Genomic DNA, 16,366 nt, shown 5'->3' on the forward strand with positions numbered 1-16,366 from the left:
CACATCTCAGCTCCCACAGCCAAACGAAATGGAACACAAACGTAACCAAGGAAAACTATTTCGTGAGTGCCTACTGCGTGACACCCGACCTAGGTTCTAAGCACAGCAACGAGCACGTCCCCCGCAGAAGCGTACTGCCCACCCTCACGTCACAGCTCTAGGTTTCCAGCACAGCCACGTGATAAGCTGTCCCAGCACGCCTGTCACTTCTGCCTGATTTCACCCCACTTCAGTTTCTTCAACCCAGTTCTTCCATCACTACCTAGGAGCTCGTCAGGCAGTAATGCTCCTGTTTACCGTGAAGTAGCATCTTCAGTGTTGGTTCCTTGCTTATTTTCGAAACTTACAGAAATATGTGGATTTTACGTCAATGACTATTCACATTACATTTCCCAGTGGGACATTCAAATCTTCCTGAATGGCTAATTTCTACAGCTAAATGGGGGAAGGGGGGCCACAGAGGACAGGACAGAGTAACTGTTGATTAAAACCTCTAAAATCACAATACTTTAACTGTAGTTTTTGATTCAGTTCAAATCCCCAAGCACACTCTGCCCTGTAGATAATCACTGTCAAAATCTAGCCTGTTACTCCTTTTGCTGTCTTGTTGATATTCAACATTCTTCCACTTGTAAGGCACGCACAGATTCCGACGTCTGCATGCACAGGAGCATTTCAGAGCTCCCAACACGGCTTCTCAACACCTGCACCGACGCTCATCACCTCTCAGCTGAGCAGAAAACCATGGTGGAGATTTTCTGCTTTCCCAGGACGGGTCTTCACGAGCTGCCACTCTGTCCAGCTTAGTTCCTCTGTGCATTCATTTAAGTTACTTTGCCCTGGAAATAAGCATTATCAAATATCGCCCTTGGGAACATTTACTTCCGGATACTTTATAACTGGTGGGTAGTTTTCAATATAAGACTCACTCTCATATTACATCAGGTGCCCACAAGGGATGCACTCATGTGCTCTGCTCAGAACCACCCCCGCACCCTTCCGCAGGGGTCCAGGAGAAGAGACAGACAGACACTACAGCTCAGTACTAGTTCCTACTTAAAACCAGGCAGCCGTCATTTAACTAAAACTGGGCTTTAAAAACACCTTAACAGTTGAGAAAGGAGAACTTTTTAAACAAAAGATAAAGCAAGCGTCAATGCCTAAATAAAATGACAAAATGTGATACATGTTTAATAACAAGAAACTTTATTGAATTACAAATTTAAAAATGGATCACTTTATTTTAAAGTGGAGCTACTTTAATTTTATTCTTCTTAAACTTATTCTTTCAAAAAGGTACTTTACTTTTCAAATGATAGGTTACTCTGTGATCTGACAGAGCAGAGATGGGCTGGTACCAGTGGGCCAGTTCTCATACAGGGGTCTTAATCTGCACTGACATCGAAGGGAGCTGCAGTGAGCGATGGGAGAGGGGCGGAGGGGGCGCCCAGCACATGCTGAGGTCTCCCTACGTGTCTGATGCACGCAGATGGAGCAGAATGAAGCATGGGCGTGGCACCGGTGGCCTGAAGACGTGCTACAGCAAGCCCACCGAGGAACCCACGTGAAAATCATCTTCTCTTACTCTTAACAAAATAGATGGCACACACTTAACTGTGAGGTCCTCACGGTAAACGAGCCGTGTCACAGCCCACAGACTAGCTCGTTCCACAACCTCCTTCTTGTGCAACAGAAAGAGAGCCAGCAAATTAGAGTCAAGACAGAAATGTGCCCCACCCTTTCCACGCATAAGGACCACCGCTGTAGAGACTTCTATAAACCTTCAAGTCCTTGGTCAGCGTGGATCTCCAAATTAAAGTCAAGTCAGGAACTGTTCACAGTAACTACACTCTCCTAAAACGCTAACATCTTCTTCCCAGTATGTCTTCCTACAAGGGGAAAAAAATGGTAGAAAACTTTCCTTCTTGGCCTGTGCTGGGATTTATGAAAAGCCTACTAAGACGGCAACAGTGTTCCACAAAACTAAAATGCATTACAAAGTCAAACAGGCAAATAAACAATAAACAAAACTCATTTCAACAAAGTCATATTTCCAAACGTAAAATCTATTAAGAACAAGTAATAAACATGTACAAGAAATTACAAGAAATGAAGATCACATTTAGTTACAAATGCAAAATAATATCTAATTATCCCAGACTTGTGTACATAATAAGTAAAATCAATTTAATATGCTAGTTCAAATATTATGTACAATTTAGATAAGCTGGTCAAGTATTATTTGAATACACACCACGTCTGATAAACTTATAATTATATTACCTCTTCTCCTCTTTAATATTTGCAGGTACATGCCAATATGGGAAAAAAATGTAATTTCCATTTGTGTATCAACTGAGAAGAATAACATTGCTACTGCATATGTTTCAGATTGTAAAAAAGTTAAGGTACACTTTCCTTTAAGAAGAAAAAAAAGGTAAAAATAAACTGCCAAAAGTTTAATATCAACTTACTTATAAAAATGAAAAAAAATGTTTTGAAACAGGTACCATACAATTATTATGTGGTCTTCCTACTGGTCCGAAACTACAGAAGGCATTTAAGGAAGGGATGCTATGTCAAAAACATGACTAACCCAAGGGATATACGTTACTTTAAAAATCTGATTTGCAGGAAAACTAGTTGGTTGGCCTAGTCTTAAAGCTAATTACAAAATCCATTTTCTTAATGGTCCAGACACTTCGCCAATTCTTCCAACTCAACAGAACTGTCAGAAAAGAAGAAACATCGTGTGAGAATTTTAAGAACAAACCATGGGGTGTGCCCTCCCCCGTTTACGAGAGCCTGCAGCGCACACCGCTAGAGAAAGGGGCAGTTCTGAGAAAGACGCTTTATTTTCCCGACGCGAACAGCCACCTGTACTAAGCGTCTGGCTCTTCCAACTTAGAAATCCTAGGAATACACAGAGGAAGAAATAGTATAAAATATTTTTTATTAAGTATTTAAAACTTAATAAAAAGTACTCTTTAATTTTTAGGTTAAAAGAATTCATTCCAAATTTGAACTTCTAGAGTAAGCCACTCCAGGCACCAGCTTTCTACATTAACTTCAACTTTCTTAAATCTGACAGGCACTGCGTCAGACACCACGCAACAGCAAACTGCAAAACACCCAGTCAGTCATCACCACCACCACCGCCCACCACGCAAAACAAACCCGAGCACGCTGCCTGGCCAAGCCAGACGTGCTCAACGGGGTTGGAAAAAAAAGGAGCACCCCGCTCTCAGACCAATTAAAACACCTGCCGACTCAGGAGAGGAAACAGTTTCCAACCATGAAGGTCCTCTCAACACCACCAATGTTCCCACTCAGAACTAAATCTCTGTGTGTAACACAATGGGTCCTGGCTTCAGCCCCTAAAACAGCACCCAGAGCCAAAGTCTCACACTATGTGAGGATACCGTCCCCTCGGCTGGCTTTTATTCACTTCCGATTTTCAGAAAATGTTTAACCTATGTGAGTAATTCAAAATAAGCATTAGACTAAAACGTCTAATGTAACTATAATTTAAAAAAAAAAATCTTGTATAAATTTCACAAAAACTTTAAAAAATACTAGCATTTCTGGAGTACCAACAGTTATCAGGCACTTTAAATATCTTATTTCTGCTCGTCACCACAGCCTGAAGCGTAGGCCTTACTCACATTTACTACATGAGAAAGGAGTTCAGAGTCTGTCTGGCTCCGAAGACCGTACATTCCTGCCCCGTGGGCCTCCCCAACCCCACACCCCTCACCTCCCCCTCCATCCTGGGCATGCTGTGTAGTTCTTCCACCTCTGTGGCTGACAAAAGTCACTCAGGAATGAACCATTCAGTGACAGCTGGCCCATGTGGGGCTAACAGTGTGAACGAAGGCCCAGTGAAAAGCCCCCGAACCCCGACAGTGCTCGTCCGGGGCCCCTAAATCAGCACTAGAGACACCGGCTGGATTCAACCAGGCACAGTAGCTGTTCCAGAATCAAAACCCACGAAGACAAGGCAGACGCACGCACAGGTTTTCTGCAAGAGCAGAAGTCTAAGCAGCTGAATGGCTCCAGCACGCCCAGGAAGGCGGCAGAGCGACTGCCCACCTGAGACTCCACCCGGCCCTTCCCGCACCAGGCCACCGTGACGGCGGGTAGGTCAGGGTGACACTTCACGTCCAGTGGGGCCCCAGTGCTAGGCAGTGTGAGCACGTCACACACCCGGACCCAGGCAGCCCCGTGAGTGGGGGGCAGGGGCCGGCGGACGCCCTACCTTCCATCGATTTCCACACTCGTTGCAGACGACGAACGTTGTCATGGGCTCATCGGCACTCCGCGTCTGGACCTGCGGCAGAGTCAGGGGAAGATACTTCTCACAAAACTACACAAAGTCCACGCTAGACAAGAACGTTCTACATGAAGATCCAATAACCACCACAATGGTGCCACAGTAAAATGTGTACGGGCCTGAGAAAAGTTCAAATAAGCTAAGTAACGTGGAACGAACACACATCTCCAAACTCCATTTGTCCAAGTCCTCCTTGTTTGTCTTTCCATGTTTAATTTACCCCAAATAAGTGGAAAAATCATCTAAAGTCACACATTATACTTTTGGTAAATGGCTAACAAATATGAAAAATTTTCATCATAAGAAACATAGAAACATTAATTAAAAGGCATATCAATTTTCTCTTAAAAATTAGCAAAGATGTAAAGCTTACAAATATTTCATTCCTACAAATATAAACTGCTACAACCTTTCTAAAAGTTAGGCAGCAACAAGGCAAGAGCCTTAAATACCCATTCTCTGTGACCCAGGAACTTGGTATTTGGTTTGTTGTAAGGTGGTAATTAGAAACACTAATAAAGGTCCACCTACAGCTCAACACCACTCATCACGGGCAAAATGCAAATTAAAACCACAGGGAGTACCACCTCACACCCGCCAGAATGGCTGTGAGCAAAAGGGCAAGAAACAGCAAGTGCTGCCAAGGACGGGGAGCAAAGGGAGCCCCTGCGCACTGCTGCTCACACACAACGCAAGGTGGTGTGGCCGCTGTGGAACACAGTATGGAGGCTCCTCAAAAAATTAAAAATAAAACTACCATACGATGATCCAGCAACTCCACACCTTGGCATGTATCTGAAGGAAATGAAATCAGTATCTCAAAGAGATTATCTGCACACGTGTTCTTTGCAGTATTATTCACAATAGCCAAGATGTGGAAACCACCTCAATGTCCTTCAGCAGATAAATGGATAAAGGAAAAAACGGCATATATACACAAAAGAACATTATCCAGCCATAAAAAAGAAGGAAATCCTGCCATTTGAGACAGCATGGATGCATGTGGATGGCACCGTGCTAAGTGAAATACGCCAGACAAAGACAAACACTGTGTGACATCACTCACATGTGGCATCTAAAAAAAAAAAAGCTGATTTCATAGAAACAATAAATAAATGGTGGCTGCCAGGGGCTGGGGGAGGGAGGAAATGGGAAGCTGCAGGTCAAAGGGCATAAAGTTGCAGTTACAAGAAGCAGCTCTGAGGAACTAATGCACAGCATGGTGACTGCTGTTAGAGGAGAGCTAAGCATTCTCACCACAAAAAAAAAAAAAGAAGAAAAGAAAAAATTAACTATGTCAGGTGATGGATGTGTTAATTATCTTGATCTTGGTAATCATTCCACGATACATAGGTGTGTCAAATCATCACACTTTAAATATATACAATTATATTTGTCAATTATTCTTCAGTTAAAGCTGGAGGTAAAGATTTGTATACAAGGATGTTTGAAGAGTATAATTTTATAACAACACAAACACTGGAAACAAGTTAACATCCAACAGGGATATAATGAAATACATTAGGGTCTATCCATCTGACGGAACAGTATACAGCTATTAAGATGCTTATGAAGGTTTTTTAAAAACTTAAAGGAAAATGCTCACACTATAGTAGTTAACTGGGGTAAAAGTATATAAAATGATTTACAATATTTAGCTGCAACTACATTTTTTTAAAAACCCACAAAATACTACAGGCACCAAAATATGGATGACTGTCCTCTCTGGATGGCAGGTTAATGAGTGATTTTTAACTTCCTGTTCAAACTTTTCTGTATTTTCCAAATTGTTTGTAAGTAGGTATACTTACACAATAATTTAAATAAACTTAATATTATTTTTAAATATTTAATTTTCTGTCAATCAAAAAATTCAACCTCAATAAAAAAAAAAAGAAAAAAGAAAATTCCCTAAACCTGTTAACCTGAAACATAACAGTTAGTTGTTCTTTAAAGGGAAAATTTTGAATTTAGCAGATTATAGATATAGCACAATTTATTTGGCAAATGAAATTAATGACAGTAATAAAAAAAAAAATCTTCACACACGCACATACAAACAAAACAACTACTAACGTGGCTCCTTTCAGCTGTTTAAGAATAAAAAGGTTAGTCACAACATGTATGAAGATAAAAGTAATCAATATGTTGCAAAAAAGAAATAAATTATCTGGAAACTAGGTAAGCTAAAAGTACCAGGACCCAAGGAAGGAAGAGCAAAGAACTTTCCCTAAATTACATGATCCTGACAAATAAAAAGAATTATAGGCTGTTTACATATTAACCAATAATCAACTAATTAGCTCTTAGAGAAAGAATGTGGCCATTTCCTTAAATTCTGTATTGTCTTACAAATTTCATTTAATTTATACAGCTTTCACAGTAACAATTTTTTAAGAAAGTCTAACTACATTAACGTATTTTTAATTAACAGGAACCCGTCAGCAGCACCCCTCGCGAGAGAACGAGGGCCCTTGCTCAGCCACGCACCTGCGTGTAGGTGCAGTTCTTCTTCTTGCACTTGCCGCACGTGAACAGGTCCGTCTGCGTCCCCCCCGTCTTGGCCATCTGGTGCTCTCTGATGGCCTCTTTGGTCAGGTTTTTCCGCATCTCCTTGAGTTCGTCACTAGCCATTTCCTACCGGGGAGACGGCAACACCATTGGTCACAGGCACCTTCTGCACACACGCTGAATGCTTTTTATGCTCCATTAGTTTAGTAATAGGACCAAAATCAACTCTTAAAGTTTCAAAAGTGAAAAATTAATATTTTTCCTCACAGGACTCATAAGAGTTTGCTTCCTCTTAAAAGGTTTTCAAATACTTACAGGTTTGTGCGTGAAAACTGGCTTTAATTACCATGTAAAGGCTTGTAGACAGTGTAACCCTGTAGCAATGGGCACCTCTAGTATCCAGACTGGTGTCTACCGTTGTCCCCACACCCCCAAGACTGGAACCAGGGACCTCGAAGGAACGTGTGATTTCAGCTTGAGTCAAGACATGCACAGGATGAGTCAGGGTCATCTTCCTGTGCCAGAAAGCATGGAAGCCACCTGACTACCGTGGTTAAGTCACATGGAGAGAGGAGCTACAGGAAGGAGCCCCCACTGGCCACAGGTAGGACGGCTTCTTCAGCCATCATATGAATGGCTGGAAAGGCCAATCTCCACGGGATAAATACAGTCGCAGGGCCATGACGACACTCAGAAAAGAACAGCACAAACACAAGCAAAAATGACAACCCACCCCCACCCCCCTGCCCCGGCAGTTACTAGGGCTCCACCCCTGCTTCTGTAACTGTTAAGCGGAGGGAAAGAATGACACGCCTCCCCTGCCCTTCCCATCCTAAGCAACAGGGCAACCCGGAGGAGCCCTCACTCAGGGCAAGTCCTTCTTTATCAAGGAAATCCAGCTAACACACGTACAAGGAATGACAGGATTTTACAAGTCTCTTATTTGCAACTCCCAGTGAAAGAACCAGTTCAGGCAAGGATGACAGTGGACGAACACACAGAGGAAAGGCTGACAGAGAACGTGACCAGACTGCCAGCACTCAACCCCCGATCGATTTCCACACGCTCAGGGAAGTGGCTCCTGATGTGATGCAGCATGGAGTAGGAAACACCACTTACGAAGTATTTACGCAGAAAAAAGCTGAACCTGTAGGTAATCAAGCCCACGGAACTAGCCTGGAGTTCACAGAAAACGGAGGGGACAGAAAAGTTAAATAATATCACAAGGGAGAAACGGGCAGTTCATACTGTGGGACACAGAAGAGAGAAACTGGTTTCAACAGGTCAGTGTCACTGTCCCGAAGGAAGGGGGCAGGAGTAGAAGAGACTGCTTTAGGTTTATTTAGATTTAATTATGTGCAAGATCTTAAGAGGCCAAACTCAAGGTAACATCTCGACTCTGAATCCTTATACAAAACAAACGTACAGTCAGGCACACAATTTGAATGTGAACCAGGCGGTAAATACGCCAAGGAGTTGTCATTAGACTTGTTGGCTGCAGTAATGACAATGTAGTTACAGAAAAATGCCACATTTTTAAAGCCATCTCTCAAGTACAGAGAGGTAAAATGATGTAACAAAATAAAATAACTGAAAATAATTCAGGGGAAAAGAAAGAAAAAGGAAGAAGGGATAGATGAAAAGGGTGACAAATTATTTAAAATACCTGAAGCTTGGGTGAAGGATACATAGGATTTCATAATACCATGTTCTCTACTTTGTGAAAGTTTTAAATTACTCTAATGAGGTTTTAAAAAATTAATTAAAATATAACAATTTTATTAGCTATATAGAAGGACAAATTCACTCTCTTGGATGCTTAGTAAAATAGTGAGATTACAGACACACAACAGTTACTGTCCATAAACAGGAAACAATGAATTTCATTTTCACCATCATTCCTTATATAAATTTAAGGAATAGTCAGTAAGATGTGACCAATTTTACAGTATTTAACCATGAAAAAAGCTTAGAGGTTACAAAGTCTATTTGCAATTAGAGATTCAACTCTTTGATTCTACATGAGTCCAGCATAAGTAAAAACACTTGTTTTTAAACAATAACTTAAGGCAATCTCCCAAAGATCATGGTAAAGTTATGAAAGGGACAAGTATCAATGCCAAGAGATTTGATCACTGCTGGTGTCTGTCTGATGTACTGTATGTATGAGTAAATCAGAACAGCCAATCTTGGCTCATTATACACTTGGTACTTACAGAGTACTTTATGATTTAAACGGACTTTACATCTGATGTTGTGGAACCTGTCACGGAAACGTTATATTCAGATATACTCACCTCTGCCGTCATTCTAGCAAACAGGTCCGGAGGAATATTCCCACATAGCACATTCTTCCTTAAATTTGGATTCTTAGCATCCTTAAGATTCGATATTCTACTTCGTACTCTATTCTTGTATTTCATGTCTGTATTCCTTATTTCTTGATATATAGGTATTCGGCCATTAAGGAACAGAGGTTAAATGGTAATGGTGAGACCATTCTTCCTCCTCTTCTGCCACAGCAAGAATTCCTGAAATTTCTAAGCAGTGTTTCCAACCTAGATTAAGTTAACAACAGGCTCTGTTTCTGCCTGATTTCCTCACCTGTAACTGGCAAATAACAGTGGTCATATATCCACGCTATGGAACAGCAGTGCTTTCTCAGTGTTTAATGCCAAGCAGCACACAAAACAAAAGGGTTTCAAAATGTACCTCAGGTACTCAATCTGAGTGAGAACACCTTTGAAAAAGAACTTGAACTTATACATACTTTCCCTTGCCCAAGTCTGAATCCTACCAAGGATCCTAAAAAGCCTCAAAAAGACCACACAGCTCCCTGGAGGGCCTTCTAAGAAGGCAATTCACCCACCATTCACAGTGGCCCTGAGGGTTCATTCCTCCCCGGCTCAGCAGGAAGCTAGGTTAGCAGGTGGCTTTTCTCAGCAGAACAGGCTGAAGCAGGGACCAAGCCCCAGGACCCCCTTTCTAACAAGGACAATCCCCTGGAAGGTTCCTGCTCCGTGCACCTACATGTGAGCCCCTCCCCCAGGGCCCACAACGCGGTGTTTAGCATGAGCACACCTACCTCCAGCGTCATGAGCTCAGAGGACTGTACATGCTTTGCTGCGTCTGCCCAAATGTGAAACCCGACTTCATACTTACTAGTTCACAGTTACTAGTGTGAAGTGAGTGTTTCCATGCCCTTCTGCACAACTTCAATTGAGACGCTACATTCTCAATTTGTAAGGCAGAAAAAAATACAATTATGTGATTTACTTCTGAATGACAGGAAAACAAGAAAAGGACATGGATAGACCTCCCCTTTCCCATCAAAACAATCAAGATAGAAACTGAAGAATAAAATGAACTCTGAATTCTTTACAGAAAGGAAAAATTATACTTAGCCTAGATTACTTAAAACAATTACGCATATACACACAAAGGATATCTTCCTCAATCTGAGATCCTAATTCTTCCTCATCAGCTCCAATAGCGATGTAATCATCTAAACACAGGCACAAAGAATTGTCAAGCATAAGCAATTATAACAAATCAAAAGAAAATTTCAATACAGAGTCAATTAAACTGGGTTCCCATTGCTTCAACCCCATGTGCCCTGCACAAAGACTCCTTTCAGTTTCATTTCATCAGAATCTGGTCTCTTTACTCCCCACTTGGCTCCTGCTTGAGCGAGTCCTCAGCCCTCATGAGTGGGGAAGTAATTCATCTCGCAGACAGTTTCTCAATTCACAACTCCGTAAGTTCTGGCTGCTCCAGCAGAGAGCAGAGAAAGTTACACAAAGAACTATCTTGGCTCCTGCGACTCAGACTTCAGTGCAAAGAAACCATTCATTTTATCTGCCAATCACATACACGGACACATTGAGAAGGCTCCTATGCAAATACTCAAAAGGACAGAAGGAAATAAAAAGAAACTAGGAAGAAAAAAGAAAAAAATACATGAAGAGAAAGGAGAGGAACCAGAGTAGAAAGGGGAGAGTAAGGAGAAGAACAGGCCACACGGACTGTGGTTCCGTGTGACAGAAAAGAAAAAGGGTGACTCTGCACAGGACAATAAATACATACTCCTATATATGGAACCTGGAAGTCAAACTTTTACATAAGAATGAAGACCCCGGGGGAGGAGGGCACAGCTCAGTGGCAGCGCACGTGCTCAGCATGCAGGCGGTTCTGGGTTCCTAAATAAATTAACCTAATGACCTCCCACAACCAAAACAAACAAACAAAAAAAGAACGAAGACCTCCGAATTAAATTAAAGCTCCCACATACAAAGCTCTTCTCTACTTAAGAAACAAGAAATGTAGGAAATGAAATGACAAATATATATAACATACTAACATTTAACAAGGGGACCCAAACACAGCGTCGTCAACTCTCAACCTGAGGGGTGGGGTGATTGGTTTGCACACTAAATGTGAGGAGAAAAAAGGCTGTGAAAGAGACAAATGACTAAACTTCAGGAGAAGCACCTGCACATGAGAAGTGCGGAACTGCATGGGAATAAGCAGAGGCCAGATGGCCCGCAGTCTGCCCTCAGTGACCTGCAGCAGCCTCTCCCCGCGGGGCAGTGGTGGCAGCTCTCACTGGGGTCCCACTGGTAGCGCAGAAGTAAGGGGGAGGGCAAGGCCAAAGGACAGAGAGCGGAGCCACGGACACCGAGCTTACCTCCCGTCCGGAGAGCTGCAGCGAGCATCTCCCTGCACTTTAACCGCACGGAGTCAGAGGTGCCCGGGGCCCGAGGGAAGGAGGACACGTACGTGTCTCGAGCGTGCGGCTCGTCCTTCCTGCTGCTTCCATTGCCGCTGGAGCTGCTGAAACACACACACGTGCACACACACCCCGAAACAAGTCAGGAAGACTCTCTTACAGTAAACATCATCACTACCACTCTCTAAAAACTAAAACTTTTCCCCTGATTAAATGAGATAGTATTTCAGTGACTCCTACGTGAAAAAAAAAATTTCCCACGTGGAGATTAAAAAGAAGCTAAAATTTCAGTAAAGATATGAGATACAAGTCTCAAGTCCCTTATTCTTTAACCTTGATTATTGTTTTAAACATTAAAAATACTTTTAATACACAAAATACACATTACAGCTTAACACAATAAATGAAAAGCAAGGATATTGGTTACGAGAGAGGTGAGGGGATGGCACCAGAGAGTATGACAGCTCTGATCCAAAAATAGAGGGGAAAAAAGTTTGAAAAACCCTGTTTCAATTAGACAACCAATGAGGTTTATACATAAAACACCCACTTCTGGATAAAAACCACATGTAGTGAGAAGTAAGTTGTGAAAATACAAAAATGTCTGGTAATTTCTCCCCAGAAACATCAATGCAATCAAGACAGTTCTGTAATTTTTCCAGTCAACCTAATCATTTCAACTGCTTCTGATTAACTTCTTGTACTGGATTCTTACCAAAATACTTTTCTGGCTGGTTTCAATTAACTCCTATCACATTAGAGATTTCTGCCACAAACCTCTCCAGACTAATCGAGCCTCTCACCCTCCACGGATGTCACTTGCTGCCTGGCTGCAAGGAGGTCCCTCCCTGCCCTCTCCCCTTCCCCACCCCGCGACCTCCGCAGCCGGACCGCCCTCCACAGATGACCGAGGGCACAACAGTCGCTTCCTTCCCGAAGCCTCCTCCAACCTGCCTCCCCAAGTACTGTCTGCACACAGGTGTGTACTACGGTGACTTCCCCGTGTCCTCCCCTCCTAGCCTGAGCTCTGGGAGCAAAGATGAGAACTTATTTCCTCTTCCTTGTACTCCCAGGACGCAGCACACCACCTGCCAGTGATCAATCACTGTTTCAAACTCCACTTCTTAAATCCTTCAGTTACGTGCCCACGTCAGCCCGCGGGTGGCCAAACGCCTCGCGCGGCCTGGGGGCTGTCCAGGTGGACGACGGGGCCTTTTCCTCACTAGCACCACTGCCACTGGCCCCACCCCTGACATCCTAAGCATTTTCCCACATCACTTCCTCCTTAAATTCTTACACCAAAGTGTGAAACCCTGCACGTCACCTAGGTCTTCCTGTAGATGATACCTCTGACTTGTTTCTCCAATCTGTTAAAAATTTTCTTCACTGTACAAGTGTGAGTGTGTGTGTATATGCGTGCGTGTAGGTGCATGTGTGCGTGCATGCGTACATACCAACCACTTACTTTATTAGGCTTCACGTAAGTAATGCTATGCTTTTGCAGATAAGCTCTAACCTTAAACTTCAGTTACTTAAATCTGAAAAAATAATACCAAGAACTCCTCTTTCAATATTTATTTAAAATATTTGTCTATACCTTCACATTTTATATTAAAGGCATTAAATCAGTGACTTTAAATGTAACATAACTGAAAGTGTGTGTTAAAAAATAATGGCCTGTACTTTCCAAAAATATCAAGGTCGTGAAAGACACTGACAGACTGAAAAATCATTCCAGGTTAAAGGAAACCAGATATGGTAACTAAATGCAATGTGACCCGAGATGACATTTTGGAAAATTTTTTTTCTTTTGCAACAAAAGACATTATTGGGACAAATGCTGAAATATGAATGAGGTCTGCAGACTAGGAGGAAGGATCATATTAATGTTAATTTCCAGATATCGCTAACTCTATCACGGTCCTATGTGAGGACATGTCCTTGTTCTTAGAAAACACACGTTGACGTAGTCAGTATTCAGGGGTATGAAGGGCATAATGCCCGTAAGTTACTCTCATTTGGTTCAGAATAAAACTCGTGTGTGCGCATTTATACACACATCTGCATACATGTATAGAAGTATCACAGGGGCAATCTGGGAGTCCTCTGTACTATCCTTATAATTTCCTAAAAGCCCAAAACCATCTCAAAATATTTAGGAAAAAAACTGAAGAAATTTTATTAACAACTGGTGTTTAACCCTATCTTTAGCTTACCTTTTTATCATCACGTTTAGTGAGTACTAATATATAAAAGAACTGCGTATGGGATATTAATCATTGTTGTTAAAAAATGAGGAGTATGTTATCAATTTGGGGTAAACAGTGAGAAACAGATGAAGTTAAAATAAGTAGCCTAAAACTTGAGGGCCCAAGAGTTACCTGAAGGGACGGTTAAAAGCCTATCTCTGGGCCCCACCACCAGAAACCCTGGTTCTGGAGCTCCAGGGTAGAGCCCAGGAGTTTGCTTTTCAACAAAGCCACCAGGTTCCCTTCTGGGACCACACTTTGAGAACGAGTGCTCTACATCAAAGTCAAGCCTCCCAAGAACACAGATCTGTATTTCACCTACCAGGTTCCCCACCTATCCTGTCAGCACACCAGACACCGCACAGTTCACCATGTGTAACAGGAAGGGGTGAACACAAAGGCCTCCCAAGAGCTGAGGAACAACCTGAACCCTTCATCACCGAACATGTTTCAAGTTCTTATGATAAACAGCTAAACTGGGAAAGAAAAAGAAGCATCAAAAGGAGAATTAGATCCACGTCCAAAACTATCTAAAGAATAAACGTTGCAAATAAAGGAAGCAGCCACGTGGACCCCCAGGCAGCGCCTTCACCACGCTGTCCCGGTGCTGCTCAGAGTCCACGCAACCACACGCGTCAGGCGTGACGTAAGCAGTTTCTCATTTATGTGCTATCTTCTAATTCTCTTAAACCTCCAGGAAATCTTGTCAGAAACCTTACTTCTATCTGGCTTTTATCTATCTATTTATGCTAGTGTGATTAGAAAATAGAGGGGAACAGACATGAGACTGTAAGATCATGGGGAAGCGATGGTCACATAAAACCGTGACTTTCAACATAAACGAATTTCCATAAAGCAAAAAATACCTTTCTTCTCTTGCTTCAGGGCTATTCTGCGATGTAATTGCAGTATCTTTTTTCTTTTCTTCAGGATCTTTATCTGTTGATGGTCCATCTGAAAAATTTAAGAAATTCCTAAGTTGTTGACATTTGTTAAAAAAAAAAACTACTACATTATCATACTATCGTGTTATGCAATAAAAAAACACTAAAACCCTAAGCTTTTAACAAGTAAATGGAGTTTATGCAAGCTGCCCTACTAGCATATGTACGCGGGTTTCACAGCGGTGCTCGGTCAGCATCCCCAGATAAGCTCTCGGTTGGTCCTACGCTAATGGTAGTATAAAAGGGAGGACTGACTACACAGAACAAGGGAAGCAAAGAACAGGGAAAAAGCACCAGCACTGTCATTTAAAAATGAAAGCGCAAAGCATATATTGCAATATTGTTTTAATAATTTTTCATGAAGTCAAGAAATTTGAGGTGGTACCCGAAACATAAGGAATTATTTCAGGGATAGTGAACAAAAGAACATCTCACAGCATATACTGCAGGGCTATTGGTTACGCCTGCCCAGCACCTCCTCTGTCTTAGATGCCCTGTGAACTAACACAGATCACTAGCACGAGTAAAGCACACACGTGAGGACCTAAGGAGGACCTCAGCAATCAGACACTGGCGAGTGAAGCACAGAAAGCAGGTTGGGTCAAGGCAGCAGTTTAGCACTGAAAAAAAACAGTCGTGTTTAAATCAACCAAACAGCCTTGAAAGCTGGGTTCAGAAAATGTCTGGATCTACCGTGTAAATTACCCCATTTGACCTACATTTTGACCCTACGTACATGATAAGAGCTACATAAACAACTCAACTCTCCACGTCCCTCTGTATAAGACATGGAAGAACACACATTCAGCTGTGTGGCAGGACCACCAGGCAACTCTTAAGCACATCCCATGGTCACACTCCCATCCAGACCACTCAATCCAAATCTCTGGAGGGCAGGCATGAGCGTCAAAATTTTTACAGGTTCCTCAGATGACTCTAACATGCCAGTCCGGATAAGACTAACTGACAGAACAATCCAGATCACAATTCTAGAACTTATCCTGTAAAGGTTAGGGTGACCAAACCTGAAGCACAATTCCAGCCCCTACGATACACGTCAGTTCTCACATACTAACACTACCGCCCTCTCTGTCCTGCAAGTCACCTGGAAGCCTCAAGGCCTAAAGACACTGTAGTACTGTGAGGAAGAAAATAAAGATCAATAATGACATTAAAGAATATAGCAAGGATGAGATACGTTCCCAAGGTAACAGGGCAGAAAGCTTCTGAGAGGTGATGTAATAATGCAATACTATCTAACAAGGACCCAGTGCTGTGGGAGGGGCAGTAAAGCTGGCCCCTGACACACTGCTCCAGTGTGGGGTGTGCTGGTGCAGTCCTGAGAAGGCAAAGCAATAAGAGGTGTGAACGGCCTTAAGAACAACCCCACTATGGGAACAGAGTGGGCAACACAGCAGAGCCCCGGGGACGTGCCCTGGACTCTGGACTCTGCAGATAACCCCCCCAGCGTGGCTACTCACCACGGACCCAAGGGCACACAAGACACCTCATCTCTCAGTGCCTCCGTTCCCTCATCACGAGACGGGAATTACAAGAGCACTGAGCACACACGGCTCTGGGAGGACTAAATGCGCTAACA

General features: G+C 42.6%; 1 protein-coding gene across 2 annotated transcripts in view; it reads right to left on the minus strand.

Moving 5' to 3' along the window:
• Positions 1-1,183: 1,183 nt before the first annotated feature.
• Positions 1,184-16,366, minus strand: part of TCEA1 (transcription elongation factor A1) — a 28,720-nt gene continuing 13,537 nt past the window's right edge. The window contains exons 4-10 of one of the 2 annotated variants that reach the window (XM_074354926.1): positions 14,689-14,776; positions 11,532-11,674; positions 10,293-10,349; positions 9,142-9,296; positions 6,824-6,970; positions 4,259-4,330; positions 1,184-2,728 (exon numbers count right to left, since the gene is read on the minus strand). In XM_074354926.1, the coding sequence (XP_074211027.1) occupies positions 2,720-2,728; positions 4,259-4,330; positions 6,824-6,970; positions 9,142-9,296; positions 10,293-10,349; positions 11,532-11,674; positions 14,689-14,776 (671 nt within the window). In that variant the 3' untranslated portion in view covers positions 1,184-2,719. Of the gene's footprint in view, positions 2,729-4,258; positions 4,331-6,823; positions 6,971-9,141; positions 9,297-10,292; positions 10,350-11,531; positions 11,678-14,688; positions 14,777-16,366 lie in introns of both variants that reach the window. The other variant, XM_074354925.1, reaches the window with a different exon arrangement.

The sequence above is a fragment of the Camelus bactrianus genome, chromosome 29, assembly GCF_048773025.1.
Source record: "Camelus bactrianus isolate YW-2024 breed Bactrian camel chromosome 29, ASM4877302v1, whole genome shotgun sequence".
Lineage (NCBI taxonomy): Eukaryota > Metazoa > Chordata > Mammalia > Artiodactyla > Camelidae > Camelus > Camelus bactrianus.